A 17,721-nucleotide genomic window follows, 5' to 3' on the forward strand; every position below is an offset into this window, starting at 1 on the left:
TAACGGACTACAAAGTTGTGCAGTGCTTTTCTTTTAGAAGTCACAAGTTACTCTCCAAACACTAATTTTTTTTTTTTCCTCAACAGGTCATGAAAAATTAAATGTTTCAGAAGCATCTTCAGATGTCAAAAAAATTAAAGGAAAGGGATTTGAAAACATTCACTATAGAAAAGCCAGGTTGCCGTTCATTCTTGAAGGGAACTGCATTAATAAAGATAATGCAGCTGCTCAGGTCTCTGAAACTCTGAATGTTGGAGCTGAAAATGGCATCTCAAAACCTGAAGATAAGTCAGACCAGGAAATACTGTGGCAGAAGGAATTAGCTGAAAAACGTACTTCATTATTTAGTACTACTAATTTGACTAGTGGGGTTGAAAACTCAGCACTCATGTTAGAAGATGTATCTTCTGTATCTGTAACCAAAATGGCTAAAGAGGAGCTGGAGCCTCGGGGTGATCCCACAACGAAACACAGCAGCAAGGCAGATGGGGAAGATTGTGCAGGTGTCAGGAAGACTGATCCTCCCTCCCAGAATGAGCAGGCGACCACAGGTCAGTACGCCACAAATTTAGCAGAATCCGTTCTGCAGGATGCATTCATTAGACTGTCACAGTCTCGACCCAGTTTCAGTGAGGAGGCTGCAGTCAGCATCTCTGTAGGAAGCTCCTGTAAGTCAGAAGATGTATCTGCTTCCCGATCATGGAACGAACTCCCAAAGATCGTCATAGTGCAAAGTCCAGACAGTTCTGAGAACGCACCTGAGTGGCCAGGGTCTGCCTTCCCCAGCCCGAGCCACTGGGCTGAGGCAGAAAGCTCTGCTGAAGTTTCAGATTACTTTGAGGAAGAGCATTCAAATGGACATGACCAAAGTGCACTGGAAGTGGCTCTGGCTTGTGCAGCCACTGTCATTGGAACCATTTCCAGTCCCCAGGCTGCGGAAAAATTCCGCCGGGAGCAGGAAGTCGCAGACCCGAGAAGTGGAGTGGTTGCTGATGAAGAGGTGCACGCAGCACCCTCACAGCTCCTTGACGACTGTGCTGGCACGGAATACTCGTTCCCATCTGCGCTCTGTGGCATGACTCAAGTGGCAAGTGCTGTAGCCATCTGTGGCTTGGGGGAAACAAAGGAGGAGAAGTACCCTGCAACTTCCAGTGGACTTCTGTCTGCTGCTCAGGCCTCTGCAGCCATTACTCTGCATTGCAGCTTAGCTGTGGGAAGCAGCATGGAGAAGCTGAATGAGAGCATTGCAGAGGCGCTTCTCAAAGAGGCATCCCTAATTCTGACAAAACCTGACACATACAAAAATGTAGGGCATTTTATGGAATCCATAAATGGGAAAATTATTGAAACAGCAGCAAGACCACATATTCCACGTGCTGATGGAGTAATCAGGGACGAACTTGCACAAAACTTATCCAATATTATTCTACGACATTCTGTGGACGAGGTTAGGAAGAAGAGACAGCTACAAGCCCATTCGGAGGATGGCTCAAGTACACAAGACATTTTCACAGAGACTGCAAACGAGTTGCTTTTTAATATAATATATTTCACTTGCAAGAAGATGAATGACATAAGGCAACTTGAAGAGTGTTCTCCTCTCTTTTCCGAAAGCGCAAAAGCAGAGAAGGTAACAAGAACAGAAGGATGGCCAACACTGGCAGCAGCATGTGAAACTTCACACAGCCCCCTTGATCACTCTGCTGCTAAGCCATTTGGTACATCCTACAGCACCAGTACTAGTAAAGATCTTGAAAAGGTCACAAGCACTTGCAAGAATGATATCAAAGATGTAAATAGCAATGAAGGTTCCACGCTGAATTCAGAACCAAGTGGAGATACAGGGCATAACGCACTTGGTGCTAAAACATCTCCCAAGAAGAGATACCTGAAAAGAGCTGCGCGAGATTGTTACAAATCCCCAAATCAGAGTAACAATCATCATCAGAAGAAAGACTACAGATCATTTTCAGACAGAGAAAATACCTTTGCAAACAGTGAATGCAGGCATGGTGTTCAAGACCAGCTGTCTTCCAGTGCCACCATAAACACAGAAAACCAAGCCAAGATTAAGTGTGATTCTGTGCTAAATAATGATGTTCAACTTAGCTTGCCTTTGTTAGGAAACCATGTGTTGCTTCCTTCTCAGCCTGTGCTACAGGTGAAAAATTCAAGGGACAAATATTGTATAACAGACTTTGCGGAAGAATTGGCAGAAACAGTTGTCTCTATGGCAACAGAAATAGCTGCCATTTGTCTAGAAAATTCAAATGGCAAGCAACCCTGGTTCTGTGCCTGGAAGAGAGGCAGTGAATATCTGGTGACCCAGAGTTTATCATGCAGAACCATGAAAAGGAAGAAGGAAACCCATACCAATGGTTCTGTGGTTCGAAAGCACAGGGCACCTCGGCTTAGTGAGATCAAAAGAAAAACAGATGAGCATCCTGAGCTAAAGGAAAAATTGATGAATCGGGTAGTAGATGAATCTATAAACCTTGAGGACACACCAGATTCAGTCAATCTCTTTGCGAATGAAGTGGCTGCCAAGATCATGAACCTCACTGAACTCTCCATGGTTGATAGCATCTGGCAAGGTCCAAACCACCCCAGGAACAGACTGCACTGTGAAAGGTGGAGCCGAGCCAAAGCCTCAAGCTGTGAGAGCATACCAGAGGAGGACTCAGATTCCAAAGCCTCTTTCAATACCCTAGGTCTCATGAACAGCTTTGGTCACTCTCTGAGCCAGACAAGTTCCGTCTCAAAGCAGTCTAGTTGTGAAAGCATTACAGATGAATTTTCAAGATTTATGGTGAACCAGATGGAAAACGAAGGAAGAGGATTTGATTTATTACTGGATTATTATGCAGGAAAAAATGCGAACAATATCTTAACTTCTGCTTTGCAACAGGTAGCCAAGAAAAATGGCCATCTTAATGTAAGACCAAGTTGCCCATCCAAACAGTCCAGCACAGAAAGTATAACAGAAGAGTTTTATAGGTATATGCTAAGAGAAATCGAAAAGGAAAATAAAGATAATGCATCATCCTCTCGGAATTCAAAGGACTGGTGTGGCAGTTTGCTGGCACCCTCTCTACGGTCACCTTTTTGCTTTAGGCAGTCGTCAATGCCTGACAGTAGATCCTCAGGCTCTAGGCTTACAGTGAACGTCCCAATTAAAGCAAATTCCTTAGATGGGTTCGCCCACCATCGCCAAGATTCCTTAAGCATACAGCCCGTCAGTACCGTGGCTTCTGCGGGGCTCTGCAAGTCTGACTCGTGCCTGTACCAGAGAGGCAAGACCGACCAGATCACAGACATGCTGATCCACGAGACCTGGGCCAGTTCTATTGAGTCTCTGATGCGCAAGAACAAAATCATAGCAGATGAGGCAGAGGCTGCAGAGGCAGACCAGTTTCACAGTGATTCTCCACCACACGTGGAACAATATGCAAAAAGACTGGCTGCAAATATTGTTGAAAGTGGTAAAAGTTTAATTGTTGTCCAGCAGGATTCCTTTGATTATACAAGCCGAGAACACGTGCTGGAAAGCAAACATCCCCAAAGCACAACACAGATACATCTCAAACCCAAAATGGAGGAAGTAAATTTGGATGAGAAAAAAGAGCACGTGAAGAGTCCTGGAAGCCTCCCTGCAGGACAGCTCAGGGAAGTGCCTTTAATTCAGATAGAAACTGATCAACGAGATGAGCCAGATAAAGACTCAGAGTCCTTGACTTCATGTGGCCCATCTGGAAAGGGGCAGCAAAGCAAAGCAAAGCCTCCAGAAGCTTTGGATGGGAAACACATGGTTTCCAGTTCCCCAGTAAGTAGGTAAGTGACAAAACAGCAAATCACCACATTGCTTTGTTCCTTGGTTTATTTTCCCAGTAAAAGTTATTTTGATAGAAGAAGATAAGAGTGGTACTTTTAAAGATATAAGCAGGCTACGTCTTGACTACAGGTTTCTTTTGGCAGAAAATCACCTAATCATGTGTCACAGTGGTACTTTCTGGAGAAACTTATATTGAATATGACAATATGGTATTAAGATTTAAATGTAATACTGCACAGACAAGTTCTCTCTCTACAGACATTTATGTCTCCCATAAGACAGGAAAGATGGACCAAAGCTTAAACTTTTATTTAGCACAGGCTGATATCTGAACTAAAAAATAGATAAATAAAAACCAGTGCTAGTGTATAACAGACAATAGCAGGATTTGACCTGTAGTTCTCTGCTATGCTTGTTGCAAGTAACATTTTGTGTACCTGGAAACAAGACCAGACTTCTGAGAGCTTGAGGTTTAACTTTGTGTTTCCAGCCTGGAGCTACAAGTAGTAAAAATTCTTTAGTGAAGGAAAAATGAGAATAAAAGCAGCCCTCACCTCTTAGTTCAAGACTTCTCTGGTAGAATTTAGATAGGGAAAAGAAGAGCATTTTATTTTAATGTAGTTTCATCCAGTTTGCATCACAGCTTACCACCCTCTCCTTACAGCTGTACTCCTTTTGTAAGGAAATTTGCAGCTTGCTTTTGTTAAGGTAAAGTGTGAGCCAGCTTGAGAGTGCAGTGCAAATGCAGAGTATTGCTGTGGGTGCTCTGAGGTGAAGGGAATGCTCTCTCTCAAGGCTTGTCTCTTTATCACAGTACTTCATTGTATCTGTTACTTTAGTGGTATCTAAACTGCCAGTCTTGGAGCTCTGCAGCACCTCATTATCTCAGAGTGGCAGAAAGAGTGCAGGTGCTGGTGTTAGAAACCATTTTGTAGCTCATTTTATTCCAGGCAGTGCTGTGTTTCAGCATTTGACAAAGCTCTGCTTGAAGTGAGAAAGTAGATAGATTGTAAGTACTTCCCTGTGCATGGCAGCAATTAGGTGGATAATTACCATGGTGTCACTAGTCTTTCATACTGACTCTCCTGCACTAAACTTCCTCCTCCTTAAAATGTAACCTGTTTTTAGTAAGATAAATTTAGAAATCCACCTATTTGGAATCTTGACTGCTTGAAAATGAAGTTATTTTTGCAGTTTATGAGCTCTTTCATCTTTTCCTCTGCCTTTGAAGCAGAGTTCCCAACATGGTTATGACATGGTTAAAGCAATAGTATTGGTAGGGCAGAATTAGTAAGCAGAGGCCACACCTGCCTCAGCATCTTGGCTCAGCAATGCTGTGCAGTTCTGGTTCAGCCTGGCCTCCATTTCGGTCCACTGGCCTCATTTGCAGCATGAATTGCAGAGTTCTTCCAAAGCAATCTCAAATAGAAGCTGCCCAAGTGCTCTCCAGATGTGCTTGTATCCTTGCTGGGAAGGCAAAGCCACCAGTGGTTCTTCACACAGATCTGAACCATTTGTGGCATGGCTGTCTGGACTAAGTCTAGGCTGAAATGAAGACCTAAAAATATATATAATGTAGCTATAAAAGCATCAGTAGAAATTGCTCTGATCCACTTCTACTGCATGAAATTACTTGCTACTTCAGATACAGGCACATAGGACTCCAGGCAAAATATCAAGCAGACATAGAGTCAATTAGGAAAAAAAAAAAAAAAAAAAAAAAAACCAAACATGAAAGCCTTCAGCAATGAAAAAAAGCTGTTTCTTGTATGTAGGCCATGCAACAGAGCCTGTCCTGCCACAGTTACACAGAAACTGTTCCAAGTGAGGAACTGTCAGTTCAAAGCATCACTGGTGTGAGATATAATTGCATAATGAATCAAACAAAACCCAAAATGCCAAGAAACATCACCCACACCAATGTCTTGTGTTTTGGACCAGGTATCAGGAGCTGCCTGTCCTGTCCTAAGAAGCTGAATAACACCTGGGCCCAAGGGCTCAGGGTGACAGGCACAGGGGTTTGGCAGAGCTGACTGCCAGGGGCAGCAGAGCCCCAGGCAAGCAAGTCCCATTCTCCCTGCACAGGCAGCATCTCTCTGTCACCCAGCATTAATGCAGCAACTTCTGAGAGTGCGAGCTTGGCAAAAAGATACCCACAATGATATTATCTCACTATATAGTTACCCAGGAGCAGTAGAATTCCTGGTGTGATCTGCTTTAACTGAAGGCAGATGCCTTAACCATAATTTCAGATAAAGGTCTGAAGGCAAGAAATTCTCTAGAGAGATCCTGCAGAGGGTTGTCAGTACATTGCTTTAATCCCTAAATTGCAAATGGAGACTATCTAGTGAATATAACAAAACTACAGTTTTGCTTTATTTGTTATTCTGGCACTACAGTGATATAATTATTGGAGGGATTGATTATTACTTTTCTTTCTATCAAAAGCCCAGTTTAGCTCTAAAAACTTAGCAGAAATATAGTTTCTTTTTTTGTTTCTGTGTGTGTTTGCTGGGAGCATGTGTACATATATATGGCATACACACATGTGTGACATATGTCAAGTGTGCAGAATTAAAGCATTTTTCCCTTAACCCTGTACTTTCTAAACTCAGTCTGGGCTCCATCTTCAGTCTGGTTTCTGACTGTTGCAATATTTGTCCGTCCCCGGCCTAAGCAGTGAAGATCCTAAGGACATGGCAGACTCAGAATCATTAGTGATCCACAACCCACAATACTTTCCTATTTTCACTTCTTTTGGATCTACAATTTGAATAAAGTAGAAAACCCTGTCAAGGACTTTATGCACCCATTATCAGGACAGGGATTTAGCAGCAATATTTATTTCCAAGAAATGCTGTCATTCTGCAGTAACATATGCCACATATTTCAACCACTGATTGACTGAAGTGCATTAAGCAATAAACCTTTAGAGTGATCAGGTTTTTTATACATACTAAATCTTTTTGTACAAGCTAAAACTTTTCTATGCATACTTAAATCTAGGGTTTGTGTTTATTTATAGCAATCATAAGAAAGTCCTTTTTTAAGAGCATCTCAGGCCAGATGTTCTGCTGGGCTTTATGTATAAATTATAAGCTGTCCAATCTTTTGCATGTCTATAATTCTGCAGCTTGGCTGACTTTAATGAGCAGCATTGCCTGAAGATTGGTGGCACCAGTCTGTTTGCCTATATTACAATATCAATGTGCCTTCCCTATCACCCTGGCAGCAACAGTCCTCAGAGCAGATCAGATGCTGAAATCATAGGAGAGACGAAAACAGCTGAAGAATTTCCAGCCCATCTCAGCAGCAGTGAAGAAAGCACTGGCAGCTGGTCCCAGCTGGCCAACGATGAGGACAATCCTGATGACACGAGCAGCTACCTGCAGCTCAGCGAGCGCTCCCTGAGGTACCCACGTTGTCTCTTCCCACTGTTACAGTGTGGTCTGCCCACCAAGCCTACCCTGCATCAGCAGTGAGAGGCAACAGCTTGAGATTTACTCAGAATACTGTAAAGAATGTCTAATGGCAGACTTTATTTCTTTATTTTTTAATAAGGGGAAAAAAATTACCCATGTTCTGATTCTCAGACAGGTCTTTTTACTATTGGTGAGTAGCTCAATTCAGACAAAGAAAAAACCTCCTGACATCACTAAAGTATCTCAGTCCTACAGCAAAAAGGCCATTGGACAAGTTAATTGCTATAGTCTTTCTTTTATTTGCTGTTGTTTGCCTAATGTTTATTTTGGCACCTCCTTAGCCAAGATTGACAAGACTGCCATTCCCACCAGAAATCCATGCATTGAGAACAAAGATTGAACCCTGATCTGCTTAAACTGGCACAGGGCTGCAAATTAACAGAGGATGACCAATTTTTCCCTGAGTAGACAAATTCAAGAACTCCTACTACTATGACCTGATTTTGTTCCAAGTCAGGAAAAAATGTTTGAAAATGTTATTTAGTCCTTGGAGTTTATATAGAGTGGTGGTAGTTTGACTTCAGCCCTTTCACAGCAGCAAATTGAGTAAGATTTTTCCTTTACATGCTCTTAGACTATGTTTTAAAATATTATCAAGTAATTACATCTTTCTCTTGAGTATTAAGATGACAAGGAGGGAAGACATTATGGTAATGAAGCAGGGAAAAGAAAGAGTCTCTGTCAGAGAGCACTGCTGGCTGGCTGAAATTACTGAACAAAACATGGCTGTTAGTGCAGCTGAATGCTCATCCTGTTATTACAGTATCAACCTTTAACAAAGTCCTTGGTCTGAGAGTGCTGAAGTATTGTGCCTTTCAGCTCTGCACTGGAACAGAAATTGCTACAGCAAGTCTGAATGCATGCCGTGCTGACAATGTCTCAGAACACCCTGATGGGGAAAGGAACTGTCTAATCAATCCCTCTAATGTAGGGGAAAATACTATTAGTTGGTTTTTCAGTAAAAATTAAGTGGTTCACCATGACTTGCCACACAGAATTTGTTCATGGTAATTGACTTGCAGCCAGCAAATTCACAGCCTGTCCATGAGAATTACAGTATCTGCATAGACATTCACTGTCACATTTATAATGATGTTATAAAGTGAACTGGTAATTTTTTTTTCCAAATATCCTCAAGTGTGCTACTTCATCCTTGTGAAGAAGCCAAAGAGAATACTTCTGTGTATTTGTGGTCCCAATGAGCAAAATGGCTTTGATTAAAATCTCAGTATTTCAGAGTAGTCAGAAACATGAGGGGCCATCTCTGTACCTGTGAGTTCCATCAGACCCCAAATAGTATTTGGGGTATGATGTAATACACTGAAACTGTTGCTGGTTACCAGTGTGGACTCACCCTACAGGTAAGTGTGTGATGGGCAGCCAGTGCCTTGCTCCTGAATTCCCCCTGTTCAGAGGGAGCTGGATCTTTGCAGGTTTCTTGCAGTGCATCTCTGTACCTGATAATCCTTCTTTTCAAGGACTCAGGCAGACTCAGTTTTTGTTTGAGGCCAAGTATTCATTACATAAGTCATTCACAAGACAGTCCACTTTTTTTTCCTGCAATTTACAGCATCACTTGATGCACTTGATACATGCTTGATCTAGAACTATTTTAATAAAAGCCTCATTACTTTGAGCAGACTATGCTCAAAGTATGAATGAAGCAGTGTGCTTCATTCAGGGAACCACTTGCTGAGCACAATTGATTTTATGGAACAGAGCTCCTCCCCACTTTGCTTTGTACAGAAATAAATTTTTAGAAGATGTATGGAGACATGTTCAGCACAGCTTGGCACTAATACTTAAACTTTTGCTTTGTCAGCAATGGCAACAGCAGTACAACTAGCAGTCTTGGCATTATGGACCTGGAAATTTATCAGGAGAACGTGCCATCTTCTCCTATGATTAAGTAAGTAGTCACTGAAGTGAGACTTGGTGTTTAGTCCAATTTTATCTGCAAATCATTTATGCCACTGAAACTGTGCCAAGCCCTGCTTTGCACCTGCTGCTGTGCCTGCCCATGGTTTCAGAAAAAAAGCACATGCAGGTGTCTGTGCAGAGAGAGGGCACCAGACAGTGAAAAATTACAGGAAAACCCAGTCAGGTGGATCTCTTGAGAACACAGATCCATCAACCACCCTGTCTAAAAGACAGTTCTCTGTGGTATCAGTTTTTTGTCATCGAACCTTCTTCTCTGAATAACTTCAAATATTATCAAAACTCTATTGTAATACCAAGGAAGATCAAGCAAATAAGGATCAATTAAAATAATTTTTTAAAAAACCAATAGCATTCTTTCCAATAATAATAACAATTTGGCCCACAGTACATCTTACCTATTGTTTCTGCGAATGTTTCACTGAGCATGCAATTCAGTTATCAAGAGATGTGTGAGTACATCCTGCCTAAAGATCCTGGTACAACCTGCTAGCTGGTGAATGTCATTATGCAGCCAGGGCACACCCACTGCACAAACATACAGACTGGACATCACATATTGAACATGGGAACTTCTGAAGTCAGTGACGTCAGAAAATTGTCACAGCAAAATACAGACATTGGAAATTCAGCATTTCCACCCAGGTTATGAGACTTGCTGTGTCTTACCATAATGTCATTTGCTTGTCATTATGTGAACTGTAAAGATACACAGATCCTGGTGAAACGTAATACATGATATAACTAATACAAGTACTTTATCCTGCTACAGAAAAATGCTGCAATTCAGTTTTTACTGATTCACAGATTAAGTAATGAAATATATTCAGCATTTTATTGTTTCATCCTATGTAACCTTTTTCTTGCAGTTTTCTAGGTCTTGCATTGAGGTAATGCGGGAGAAGTTTATTCATCATGAAGCAGTGTTGTAGACTGTTCCTAAGTATGACTAATAAGCTTTGTTGTTGTTTGTTTCTAAGTGAATTAGTAGAAGAAAAGGTTTTCCTTAAAGAACAGACAGAGAACACTGAGGGTAAGTTGAACTATATCAATTAAAACATTCAGTTTGAAGATAACACAAGCAATTGCACAGTAACTAGTGGGGTTATTTTTCCAGAAAGTACTTCTGAGCTTTCAGTGGGAACAGCCAACTGTCAAAAGGACCTCCTGGTGATAAACTTTGATCTGGAACCAGAGTGCCCCGATGTGGAGCTGAGAGCCACCCTGCAGTGGATTGCTGCTTCTGAACTTGGAATTCCAACTATCTATTTTAAGAAATCTCAGGAAAACAGAATTGAAAAGGTAGTGTTTACAGAATTGGGCATACTATTAATGTCTACATAACTGTAGCAGTTGTGATTTACTGAAGTTATTGAGCTTAAAAGCAGATACAAAAACATCTTAATTACAGCAAGATGGCAACACTGCTGTTTATGACAGAAAGGAATGAGAGGACAAGTGTGTCAGAACTTAAAGTATGTGAAATATGTAGTAGATTGTCTATGGCATAAGAAAATGTCACCATGATACCTTGTCCAAGTCTCTGTAGCATGTTTGATGAATCTGTTCACTTTTTCATATCAATGATACATTAAATACTAATGGCCAAGGCAGAATTAACAGAGTACTTTATGTGGCTGTATTTGAAAAGCTGCACATGGTTTACATGGCATTTAAGTGCAAAGGTTTAAAAAATAAAAAACATTTGCGTGTAGATATCACAGGTACAATATTCTGCTACTTGGTCATTATAATGTGAGACATTGTTTGGACTTAAGATTTTCAGTCCTTATGCTGCTTCTGCCTTGCCTGTAACACCAATTACAGGAGCCTCAGGTCGGTCTGAACTTGTGCCTGGCTGTTCATAAATTGCTCCAGCTGGGGGTACAGCTTTGAGAGCAGAAGTCTCTTTCCAGAGAGAGTGGACACACACAAATGACTGAGGAACCTCCTGAGGTTTCTCCACTCCAGAGCCAGGAGCAACACTGAAGACCAGAATAGCCACAAGAAGTGCAAACTCTTTCTATTCCTGAATGGTCAGCTGGGGCTCCTTTGTAGACCCCACCAAATACCAACCACAACAATTCAGGAAAGCCCAAAAGAGACCCATTTCCAAGATCAGCAAGAAAGCTTAAGCTTAAAGACTTAAAAACATGTTAGCATTTAAGTCAATTAATGAAAAAAGTATTACAAATCAGTATTTTGGTCTCTTATGGGAAGATCATTTTGAGTAGTAGAGATATTGTTTGATTTTCTTGAGTACATGCATTTGGGAATCATAAACATAATTTAAAATGCATTCAACAGCAACAGTCCAAATTGCATCTAATTAAAGAAACAGCTGTCAGCTTTACCCATGTGCTTTGGTAAACAGTTAATTCAATTGCAAAAATACACTAGAGAATAATGAAGCACATCCTGCCTACAACAGCATTCTTGGAAATCACGTGCCTATTAAATATCATTAAAATACATATGAAAAGTTTAGGCTTCAGTATGTAAATAGCAAACAGCTACACTAACTAGAGGCACAATCTTTTCTTTTGTGCTTTAAAACTTAAAACAGAAGGAGCAAACTAATTATTGTGAAATGCAAAGAATTGAAAAGTTTTGATTTTCCTTTATGTGCTTCAGAAGAAAAAGGGACCAGATGGATGACCCTGTGAAGCCCATTATTAAGTACCAAGTGGACAAAACTCAGGATATTTTTTTACAGCTGCTTAAGAACATATATTTAACCTCTGGTTTCTCTGGAAATTAAAAAAAAAGTCAAATACAGATACTGTGTATGTTTAAAACACAACTGTGATAAATGTCTTCATGCAACAATTTTTACACAGAATTCCCTCTCACCAGTACTATTTGAATATTTAAAATACTATGGCATGCATATATAGAAGTACAGAAAATTAAACATAAATGATAGCTAGTGGTAAGGCAAAAATATTTTTTCAAGATGGACAATCACACTTCCATTATTTTGACAATGAGTTGTTGATAACATGGCAAATAGCAATCCTTTATCAAACCGACTTTGTCTGGTTTTACTGTCATTGCAATAAATAAATAATTGACAGAAGCAGTTAATTTAGAAGATGTCATGAGAGGCCATCAGTCTTTGGGGAGCTGTGGAACTAGAGAAATTAATGTTTTATAAATATCAAGAACGTTGATGTTGCTGTGCACCAAATGGTGTCCACTCCCTCATACAGCTGTGCACTTACAAAGGGTGGGCTACCAAGAGTTTGTGTGTATGCATTCCACAAAACCTTAGAAAATGTTCACCAAATCCCAAGTGTACTTCATGGTGCTTTATTTAGTGTATTTTTATTCAGTTTCTAGATGTGGTGCAGTTAGTTCAGCGGAAGTCCTGGAAAGTGGGGGATATCTTCCAAGCCGTGGTGCAGTACTGCAAGCTCAGCGAGGAGAGCAGAGAGATCACACCCAGCCTGTTTGACTGGCTGCTTGAACTGGGTTAACAAAGCTTGCTGGTTCAGCTTTCCTGGTTTATTCCACTTTAAATAAGCAGTGGTTTGTGTAATGCTCTGATTTCCGAACATCACTGAATAAAATGTGCAAAATGTACAAACTCTACAAGAACAGCACAAGTCCGTGCCACAACTGACCCAGAAGCAAAGTAAATCTGAATTTATTGTGTCTTTCTGTGTCATGAGGGACTCTTGACATGTTGTGCTGTAGGATGCACTGTACTATGAGGGGATGGATTTTTAGCCTCCTGAATTAATGAACTACACAGTAAAGGCTTAATTATCTAATATATTCAATTTTCATCAATTTGATTAAATCAGTCAGGTAAAATGGGATAATAGCCTACCATTCAGTTTTAAAACAACACTGATATTTGTACAGTTTAACTGTTAGAAGCAGAGTGTGTTCCAGAATGCCTGGAGGTACCCTTGTCCCTAGATAAGTAATATTTATGGGTTTTTGAAATCCCCATAATCTGCTAAAGGATAAAAGCTTTTGAACACTTAACACCTTTGCAGTTAGACAACACAATAAAAAGCTGCTGGAAACACATTTTAGTTTCTTCCCATGTGTTTATTTCTCTTCCATAGCTGTTCCTGCTTCCTGCAACCTTCCCAAAGAAATAAAATTCAGTCTCCTAGTTACTGTCCTTAAAAAATGGACTCCTTTTCCTGGGAAGCAGTGCAGTTCAGTATAGCTCCACCTGGTAGATTCCTGCACACAGCTCTGTGAGCCAGGGCAGCCGTTCTCAAGCCCTGTCCTGCCCCAGCCCTGCAACCTTGGGCAAGTCATTTCACCTCTGTGCCTCAGTGTCCCTGCCTGGCAAAAGGGAATCATGATAGTACAATTGTTACCTAAAGTGCTTCTGTTGAAAGCACTATGTAACACTCTACATATCAATTAAAAGCAGTGAAAAAAGTACTATTTAATGTAGTGTAATTGAATAAATTGTTAATGAGGTGAAGAAATGCATATCTTAAAAGAGCACCATCTTGTCCTAAAAATCTCAAGGTAAATTTTTGTAACTTAGAAAAAAGCAAAATGTTTATTAAAATTTCAGCAGACATATGTGTTTATTTTGAAGATAACTGTTTGGACTGTATGTGAGTGTTCACATTCCTATAGCATTTCTATAATTGTTTGATAAGATCTACTCTGCTATTGTCCTGTTGAGATGCACTTAGTGATACGTTCTCTCCACTCTGCCAAAGAGACTGAGTGTGAATTTAAAGGTAAAAACAATTTATGACATCACAGCTCTTTTGCAATTTGTTTTTTTGAAAATACTTACTTTTCATCTCTCTTACTCAAATAGTGGAATAGAATACTTGCTTGCTTTTCCCAAAAAAATATTGCAGAGAAGTTTTATTTTCCATATAACAGTATATGCTTCTGTAATATTTCTTGAAAAAAAAACTATCCTTTTGCACTAAATATTTTTGAAAATTTTGAAGTAGTTTTAAATAATTTATGAAAAAGAGCCATATTCTCAGTTTTATCTTTAAAACCATTACAAAACTTGCATGATTGCATCGCTCATTTGTTATGAAATACAAATTGTTAGTGAATCAAAATCTAATGTGGAACATTAAATAACATAAGTTATTTCTCGATCTACTCTGCAGTATAAACAGAACAGGAGAGGTCACTTTACAGTCAAAATAAAGGTCAATTTATTGCAAACCATGAACATAACGGGAGTCACTGGGCCAGCCTCTAAGAACTGCTGAGCATCTGTACCTCCCACTAACATGAGTGGCAACTCATGCATTTCTGAGGCTGAGAGCTAATGAAAAGCACCAAGAATTATAAAGTGCTTTGAGTTAATAAATGGAAAAGTGTATTTATTTTTAAGCCAAATACAGTTAGTTGTCAGTATACAGTTTTTTTGTTGTGATAGAATAAATGTTTACAAAGCACAAATATCATGACAGAGTTGTAACAGTGTGATGCAGTTTCTCTGTACAGTAGTTCTTAATGTTGCAATTTATTCAGAAATAAATTTATGTTATAATGTGTGTCCTCTTTGTCTTCCTAAAATGTTCACAAATGAGCTACGGATTTTTTGACCTATTAAATATTTGCCTGCCATCTCTGGAGCTTCTCAAACTCTGCTTCTCAATGACAAATCTGATCCATGGCTCTGACCGAAACAAGCCAGAGCAAGGTCCAGGGCGTACCTCAGTGCCAGAGCTACTCAGGTTCCAAGTTCCAGGCTGCAAGTCATTCAAGAGATAAAAGGCTAAACATAACATTCTTAGTATCACAATAAAGAAAAATTATACCCTGATTGCCCAGAATAATTCCCAATGTACAAGCCTCTATCAGTGCTCACTCTGGTTGCTTTCAGTACCTGCAAAAGTGAGCAGGAGGGTGGGGAGACAGAAGTTCTGGAGTTTCCTCTCCTTGTGTAAGTTCACAGGGGCATTTACTGCAATACTGTCTAGATAACACAGGTATTTCTACTGCTAAACAGAAAAGGAAACCATCACTTCGTTGAATAAATCAGAAAAGCACTTGCCCATTCTGATTTTTTTTCCATTTTTTTCAAAGTGGGTATTAAATACACCTAAATGAGAACAACATACAGCCTTAGGCAAAAAATCTCCCTCTACATGAGCATGGTGCAGGTTTTTTAACATCAGGGGTGGTTGCTCACTGTCTTTCTTGATAAAAACTAGGATACAACAAATTAAAATCATATGAGCCAGATTCAAAGTAAACAAAAAGAAATGAGAAGCTATCAAATGAGAGGATGCAAGGAACTGTACACAACTTCAAGTGGGAGCTGCAGAAGTTCTTGCAGGAGATGTCTCGGGATGCCCTGGCCATCGGGGGCCCCCATGGGAGCAGCAGCCACGGCTGCAGTGCTCCCCTTCCTGAACGTGGCTTCAGGGGAAGGTGCACTGCCACCCCAGGGTTGATTCTACCACCCACATAATGAAGAGCAACATTTGGCCTGTAGATCTGCTACTCTTCAAAAAGCAATTCTACTGTATTTGAATTAGATATTTTAAAACTTCATTATTTATGTTTTTGTGTTTAGGGTTCTTTCAATGTTCAGGTTACTAGAAGCTGAAAAACTATAATCTACCTCAATTTTGTTCATACCTCTGAAGATTTTTATTGTGTTCAAGTAAATTAACCATTTATGGTCTGTGATAAAAACAGTCACCTGTTAAATTCAGTGGATAACTTTTCTGAAGAGGCCAGTTTTACAGTTGCTCTTGCCCTGTTTTAATGCAGAGCTGCATGACAGACAAGCATAGGAATGTCACTTTGATCCTAAACTGCACATATCAAAATGACAGAGGGAAAAAGCCCACCAATCCATTGAAATAAAGAACCCACATGACCTACTTAAATAAAACAAATTGCAGCTCAGAAGGAAATCCATACTAGTCAATTTAAGAATCTGAGTCAGAGCCATTCCTAAGCCTTTGCCATGTATGAGCAAACCTACATCACCACTACTTGAGTTTTCCCAACCCACTCTGAACCCAGGAACAGGAACAGACCCTCATCACAAGGAACAGGCCCTCAGAAGGCAACTTGCAGCTGTGCAGCATTTAGCAGGACACACAGCTTTATTAGACAGCTAGACTATCAAACTAATTTAAACAATTTGCAGTGAAGATAGGGCTGGGTGATGGGTACTGTGCCCCCCTCCCAGCTTCAGATGAGAATTAGACAGTGAAGTGAAACAAAGTGGAAAATAGAAGCAGGGTATATTTCCACATGCTTTTACTAACTACCCAGGAAATGTGAGTGATCCCACTGAAGGAGACAAAAAGAAATTCACACAAAATTCCACTTTTAAAACATGAGTGGGTGTGAGTATTACTGTCATCACCTATTCAGAAAGAATTTGAATCTCACAAGTCCAAGTACACATCATGTGCTTACATGGAAATCCCCATCCTTGTGAAGTGTATGTTCTGTCCTAGAGCATGACACAAACCTCTTTCCCAGAAAAACAGAACTGCATATTCACAGAGGTTCAACCTGAAAAGATTTCAAAGGTCTAAAGGATAAAAAAGAATACAGCAAATATTTTCTATAGTGACAAGCCTAAGCACTTCAGGGCTCTCCTGAGGTAATCATTTTCAATAAGGTCACAGGGAACCAAGTTTGTCAGCATTTCAGGGTGATGTTGAAAGCTACATCTCACTCCAACCACACAGTGATTAAAGTAGCACTTGGATAGTATAAGGTACAGAGATTTAAAAAGTGCCAGGTAATAGAGCTTGAACATACACATTCACCATTTTGGCTGAGGGACTAAAGTGGAATCAGAGAAAGGGATAAAGCTGCTGCCAGACCCACAGAATGGTTCCAGCAAGTTACATTTATGCAACATTCCTAATGTGTATAGCTATAATTTACAAAATCCACATGTGGGTAAACCAAGGTGCAGAGAACCTAACACCAAAGCATTCAGAGAGAGTATCTAGAGTACTACTGAAGCTCTTACAAGGTACCAAGCCAGCACCCTTTCCAGCAGTGCTGTGAATCACACCAGATGTGAAAATATTTCACATGTGAGCAGGAAACTTAGATAACTTAGCCTGAAAAGCAATTCTACACACTCAAGAATCTAGGAAGAATCAGAAATAGAACCCAGATGGCCTGCCAGTCCAATGCTTACTGTATTAAACATCAACTCACTATTTCTTGCAAAAATAGGACAAGAGCTTGAAGCCAAAAGCTATTACTGATGTCTGATTCACTAGCATAGTATAAGAAAAAAATCATGAAGGAAGATGCAACAGGAAGAAAACCAAACTAAAATATTAAGGGGGGGGGGGGGGGGGAGAATTTAGTTTCTAATCACAGTCCAAAGAATATTTTCTACTTTGTGATAGTTCACAGCAAGTCAAATTTGAGGTTTTAACTACATAGCAGTAATTGTATACATCTCACCATAGTAATTTTCCTCCATTTTTGTCAGCTGAAAATCTCCCAGGTCACAAGTACCTA

General features: G+C 40.1%; 1 protein-coding gene across 2 annotated transcripts in view; it reads left to right on the forward strand.

Moving 5' to 3' along the window:
- SPHKAP (SPHK1 interactor, AKAP domain containing) overlaps positions 1 to 14,840 on the forward strand; it is a 65,001-nt gene extending 50,161 nt beyond the window's left edge. For both annotated transcript variants that reach the window (XM_053986712.1, XM_053986713.1), the window contains exons 7-12: positions 87 to 3,831; positions 7,065 to 7,244; positions 9,137 to 9,223; positions 10,233 to 10,285; positions 10,370 to 10,554; positions 12,588 to 14,840. In XM_053986712.1, the coding sequence (XP_053842687.1) occupies positions 87 to 3,831; positions 7,065 to 7,244; positions 9,137 to 9,223; positions 10,233 to 10,285; positions 10,370 to 10,554; positions 12,588 to 12,731 (4,394 nt within the window). In that variant the 3' untranslated portion in view covers positions 12,732 to 14,840. The remainder of the gene's footprint in view (positions 1 to 86; positions 3,832 to 7,064; positions 7,245 to 9,136; positions 9,224 to 10,232; positions 10,286 to 10,369; positions 10,555 to 12,587) is intronic.
- Positions 14,841 to 17,721: the final 2,881 nt, after the last annotated feature.

The sequence above is a fragment of the Vidua macroura genome, chromosome 10 (genome assembly GCF_024509145.1).
Source record: "Vidua macroura isolate BioBank_ID:100142 chromosome 10, ASM2450914v1, whole genome shotgun sequence".
In the NCBI taxonomy this organism is placed as follows: Eukaryota; Metazoa; Chordata; class Aves; order Passeriformes; family Viduidae; genus Vidua; species Vidua macroura.